Genomic DNA, 6,027 nt, shown 5'->3' with positions numbered 1-6,027 from the left:
GTATGCCTTTATTAATAAACTCTATTTTCCATCCTCAAAGCTGATGTTGTGGTTTTCCAAAAATGCTCCTTATCATGTTCAAGCTTCAGACATGATGGCTGCATTAGCTGCCTTTTAAGATCCCTCCTAATTCAGACTTTCAGAGTGAGGTCATTAGCCTAGTTTGGGACTATAGCTGTAGGCTAACCAAGTGTTCTGAGCAATCCATCTTCCCCGCTGAGCTCCGCAGACCTGTTTTTACATAGTGGATACTTTCCAGATCTTCTCATTCAATTATTCAAACCTCAAGACAACACACAAGAAAATTAAGTCTTCCTATGGGTTAGAAAAAAAATGAAGTAGGAAATGAAACTTTTATTTTAGAGGTTTTCAAGGTGTTTTCCTTCGAGATTTTTTTCAATAAAAATAAATCACTGAAATGACTTTTGAGTCATAAGTGTAGACTTCATTGAAAACTGAATGATGTTCTAAGAAGACTGGGGGTAAAAGGATTCAAACAAAAACAAATGACTAAAACTAGCATGTGAATAAAATATATAATGCTTATTTCTGAAAAGTTGTGGTCTCACACCTAAGTATCATTAAAAATAAGTATCTGAAGTTGAAAGTTAATACATATATCTAGGCTTATATTTAAATATGTTTAAACTTCCTTTAAACCAGCTTTGACATCCTCACAAAGGTACCAGTGAAAGTTTCATACTCATGTCTTAGGTGAAAAAAATCACTATTAGTACAAAAGTCAGTACTTCAATTAATCAAGCTGGGCATGGCGCAGGTGTTAAAGGCTAAGGCAAATGACCAAAACAACAAGAAAAGTCAATTTGCCAAAATGTTTAACCTTGAAATTCCCCTTCGAGAATGAAATGAAAACAAACGCAATCAGTATTTCCATATTTACTTATTTAATTTCCCCGGAAAACTAAAAAATAGTTCAGCTGTGAAAATAATCACATTAAAGAAGGGACATGTTTAACATCAAGACCTGAGGAACTTTTCCTTATAAGGAGATGTCAAGGTCCAGATAAATAAAAATACTTCAAACAATACACAGTAAATTTTTCATTTTAAATATCAGCATACAGTCCTTGTCACGAACATTGTTCTCCAGTATACTATTATTTTACAGTAACAGAATAAAATAAAATTACAAATACAAATATTAAAGACCAATAATCAAAATGAAATTATTGTTCCACACAGCTAGAACTATCCATTTTAGTTAGTATCAGACATATACTTCTGGCATATAATTATTTAAAAAATGAGAACTATCAGTTCTAATTTAACCAGTTCAAACATTCATTTAGCCAAAGAAATAAGTCTCTTCAAAGTTTAGGATTTATGATTTTGGAAATTTTCAATGTGACACAGACTAGTCTGATGGCTCTACTGAATTCACTGCACAAAGACACTTATCAATTGATTTCTAGATTATAATTAGGAATGACTGATCACCAAAACACCTTAACCAAAGAATTACTAAAATTATTTGAGACAAAATCCTGATATGAGGAATATAATAATGGCCAGAATTTTTTAAAACTAGCATATGGAAGTTTTCACTTTCGAAACTATGAATTTGGTTTTCCAAAACCCTAGATCTGACATCTAAATCTTTCAGCAGAGGAAAGAAATTATCATTATAATGGACCTCTGGAGAAAAAGAAGAAAAAAAAAACCCTCTTAGTTTAGAACTTAGTTTCAAAAATACATCTGGTATAAGATATACAGAATTACATGGCAATATAATTGTGTTAAAGTTTATTGATTAGTTAACGAGTAGAGGCAAGTACAATGTAATACTTGCTTTTAGCAGAGCAGACCAGGTGGTACATTAACTTTGAGGGTAGGGATAGGAAAGAAATCCAGTTGGGCCTGGCAAACATTTCCTCTTGAACTTTCAGTATATATATTTGAATTTTGGACTGTTCACCAAGTTGCCCGCCCATGTGGTGGTGAGGAAGGACTTTGCCCACCCACCCCCATGATGCTTCCCAGAGCAGCACAACCAGGGTCTGACTGCCCAGCAAGGCGGCTCTTCCTTGGAAATCCCTAGGGCACTTGGGGAGGATGGAAGTATGGGGCATAAAAGCTAATGTATATCAAAAGTCAACCCATCTTAATTAGAGTCCATTTAAATTGAGTTATTCAAATACCAGCTGGAAGTACATTCTTTAGCTTCTTTAAAGAATGTGGATAAACATCTGTCTGCAAAATGCCTATGAGAGGTCCAGATGTGAACTTGGAGTTTATTGGCCCTGTGTTCTCTCAGCATAGGGCTTATAAGTCTTGGAAATCCTCTGATCGCTTTGACTATCTTTCCAAATAAAACCTTAATGAATATATTTGAGTCTCTTATTGAACTCTGTAATCCCTTAAACCAAATAGCTAAGCTGAGGTTGTTTTGTGTAACTTTTGTTTTACTGGAAAACACAGGAGGGTATTTTGCTATCATCCAGAAAGACCAATGGGCAAAAACAGCTTACCCTATATCCAACAATGCCCTTGGGGAGATTTCAGGAAGAAAACCAATTGATACAGTAGGCAAATGACATGGATAGCAAAACCCTTCCACACAGCTGAGACTCCGAACGGCTGGATAATTTCAAGTGAGAGGCGGCAGAAGACTTTCTTAGGTCAAAGCCAGAAGATTCTGAAGAACTTCAAGTGCTATATCATAGCAGAAGCGATACTGCTCCTATACACGCACACGAACAACAACAAGCAGTGAATGGCTGGGTGCCAGTAGCTCCTTTTGGAGAACACTTCTGTCATTTTACAGTCACATAAGCAAATTTCCCCAAAAGAACAAATGCTAATCTACAAACACCTAACATTTTTGTGCAAGTATATGTATATATTTTAAATACAAAGAAGATAAATGATCATAATATAGCTCTTGGCCCAAGATTAACTTATAACTTAACTAAATGATAGGAAAACATCAGTATGAACTTCCTGATTTCTAGCTAACCTAAATTAAATTCTCAAAATTCTAAAATTGCAGAAGAGGGGCAGAAAGATTGTAAGAGCCAGGGCTGGTGCATGATCATAAGGAAACAGAGCCTTCCAGGTTTCTGGGAACTTGCTTGTATCAATTTAAAGAAATGGTGATGGCATGTACAGGACCCACACAAACTCTGAGCCCCAGCATAGAACTGGGGAAATGAGCAGGAAGGCCCAACCTTAGTGGAGGAAATACTGGCAGCTGGTCACTGCTGGGTGGAAGAGAGTTGGTCTTCTTTAAGGAAGTAATGCTAGACAGACTGAACAGCCTCCAGTGGATGAACTCATACTGAGGGACATCTGGGTATACAAACTTGACTCAGTAGGCCTTAACATATATGACAGAACACATGAAATCTGGTGGGTTGGCTATGGGGGGGAGGGGTGGAGATAGGGGAAAGGGTCTAAATAGAATTAAGATGTAGTATGTAAAATGTACAAAAATTCAATAAAAATACAGATAGAAAAAAATGCAACTGTTTTCATTATAAATATTCTCTTGACATCTCCTGGTGATTACAAACTATTGTGTAACATAAGCAACATATTTTGATAACATGCTAATAACTGATATTTTAGTGGCAAATACACATTTCAAATTACTGCCTAGAAGTTTAGTAATAACTTTAGAGATGTTGGTTAAGTAGCATGGTGTTCCGGTCAAGGCATGTGACTTCAATTTTAACGCTGGCTCCTCCCCTTCTGAGTAGCCCTAGGGAACAGCCTCCACTGCTGTGAACCTAAAGTACTTTATCGGGACTATCAGAGCAAAGAAAGCTAACTCCATCAATGTCAACCTCAAACAGGAAGAATTCAGTGAGACTGTATAGGTAAAAGAACTTTATAAACTGAAAAGTCCTAAACAATGCTAATCTTTATATTGACTATTCTCATTAGAATTTATACAGTAAAAGCTTACCTTTGTTTGAATCATGCCACAACGCTGTTTTCTCATTTGGGTCACTATATTCATAATGTTGAACTGAAACAAGATGACAGTAATTTTGAATTATCCACACGGGAAAACACAAACCCACAGATTGCCAAACGAGAACTCTATAACTCTTCCCAGTGAAAGAGATGTCAAGATGTAAGAGCAAGGTCCCCCTTGCAGTCATAATACGCTTTTTTTTAACCTAGGCTAATGGGTAAGTCAGGCTCATTTTAACAGGCTTCTCAAGAGGAGGCAGGAAGCAATCATTTACAGTGAGGAATGCTCTAAAAACTGTCCCCTTTGTGCTAACCAAAGGAAGAAGTGAAAGCAGCAGCATAATTTTGGAAAAGCATAGAAGGCTTTCTCTGGCATAAGAATAGCAACACTGTTTCTTATACAGAGTCCTGTCAGCTCAAATAGAGACCCCGGGCCACAGTCACTAAACGCTATAGTCTGTGCCTGCAAAACTAGAGGTTGCCACTGAATGCCGCTCACAAAGGTCTGCAGCTACTGCACCATAACATGAGTCCAGAAAGCGAAAGCGTTTAGAAACTCTCATGGCAATTGGACATGAGCACAGCACTGCCAAGTGTGAACAATTGAACAGGGTATGGACCAGCTCAGGTGTGGCTGACTTGCCTGGAAAGTCACTGTGGTACAAGCACAGTGGCACAGTTCAGTCATGTTGACATATGACATTTTAAGGGTAGACAGCTACAACCTACAAGCATACAGAATTTTATTTTGTATGTGTGTGCATGTGGAGCTCAGAGGTCAACCGTGGATGTCATTCCTCTGAAGCTGTCAATCTTGCTTGTAGAGATATGAGTTTTTTACTGGAACCCAGAGCTCACTGATTAGGCTAGATTAGCTAGCCAGTGAGACCCCTTGGACCCATCTGTCTCTGTCTCCCAAGTGCAAAGATTCCAAGTGAGTGTCACCATGCCTGGCTTTTTGTGAATGCAAAGAAAGACCTAATACATGGAAAAATATATACGATGTTCATGGATTTGTTGATTCAAGACAGTAAAGATGTCAGTTCTCCCAAACTGATCTACAGACTTAAAGTGATTTCTACCACAATCCCAGCAGTGAAGCTAGTAACAAAATCTATATGGGAAAACAAAGACTCTGGACTCATTAAACACAATTTTGGAATGTAAGAATAAAGTATAAGGAATAATTCCCTCTGCGTTAAATCTTATTATATAACTACAGAAATCCAAAAGGTAGTATCAGCAGCAAAATACGATACAGATCAATGGAAGACAGTACAAAACCAGAGCTGCCCCTTAAGAAGTCTTTAAATTATTTTTTACTAAAGTATAACAGCTTAAGCCAGGCATGGCGGTGCATGCCTTTAATCCCAGCACTCGGGAGGCAGAGGCAAGTGGATCCCTTTGAGTTTGAGGCCAGCCTGGTCTATGTAGCGAGTTCCAGGCCAGCTAGGGCTACAGGAAGACCCTGTCTCAAAAAGACCAAAAAAAAGTATAATAACAGTTCAATGTAGGGAGAATAACCTTTTTGACATGTGGTACTGAAACTGCCTATCTATAACAAATAAATAAATAAATAAATCTTGATCTAAACCTCATACTTTATATAAAAATTAGCTCACATGAACTATGGGCTTAGGTCTAAAATATAAAATTTGAATTTCTGGAAAAGTATAGACCATTTCTTCAGGACCTAGGCTGGGTGATGAGTGCCTAGACTTGTGATGTATAGGAAGAAAAATGAGAAGACTTCACCAAAACTAAAACCTCTGCTTCTTTGGAAGCCTTAAAATTATAACTTAATGTTTGGCAAAATTACCAATAATTGGCAATAAATCTACAGTCCTTAATTTTAATTTGCAGTAGGCAAAACAAGCTTTGCTGGACTGTTTGGTCAAGAAAAGACACGGCTTTCAGAATGTGGATGCACTGGTCAACAAAAATGACAACAGAACTCCCCAGTCAAAAGACACAGACTATATGAATGGATTAAGAAACAAAACCCATCTTTTTGTTGTCTGCAAGAAACTCATCTCACTTTCAAGGACAGACACTATCTCAAAGTGAAAGGATGGAACAAAATATACC

At 37.3% G+C, this 6,027-nt stretch overlaps 1 protein-coding gene across 1 annotated transcript in view; it reads right to left on the bottom strand.

Moving 5' to 3' along the window:
• Positions 1 to 2,603: 2,603 nt before the first annotated feature.
• Positions 2,604 to 6,027, bottom strand: part of Ptpn20 (protein tyrosine phosphatase non-receptor type 20) — a 13,701-nt gene continuing 10,277 nt past the window's right edge. Inside the window, exons 3-4 of the mRNA XM_029564060.1 lie at positions 3,929 to 3,991; positions 2,604 to 2,701 (exon numbers count right to left, since the gene is read on the bottom strand). Of these exons, the coding sequence (XP_029419920.1) occupies positions 2,636 to 2,701; positions 3,929 to 3,991 (129 nt within the window). The 3' untranslated portion in view covers positions 2,604 to 2,635. The remainder of the gene's footprint in view (positions 2,702 to 3,928; positions 3,992 to 6,027) is intronic.

The sequence above is a fragment of the Nannospalax galili genome, unplaced genomic scaffold, assembly GCF_000622305.1.
Source record: "Nannospalax galili isolate Female #2095 unplaced genomic scaffold, S.galili_v1.0 scaffold996, whole genome shotgun sequence".
Classification (NCBI taxonomy): Eukaryota; Metazoa; Chordata; class Mammalia; order Rodentia; family Spalacidae; genus Nannospalax; species Nannospalax galili.
This window is presented reverse-complemented; position numbering and strand designations above follow the sequence as displayed.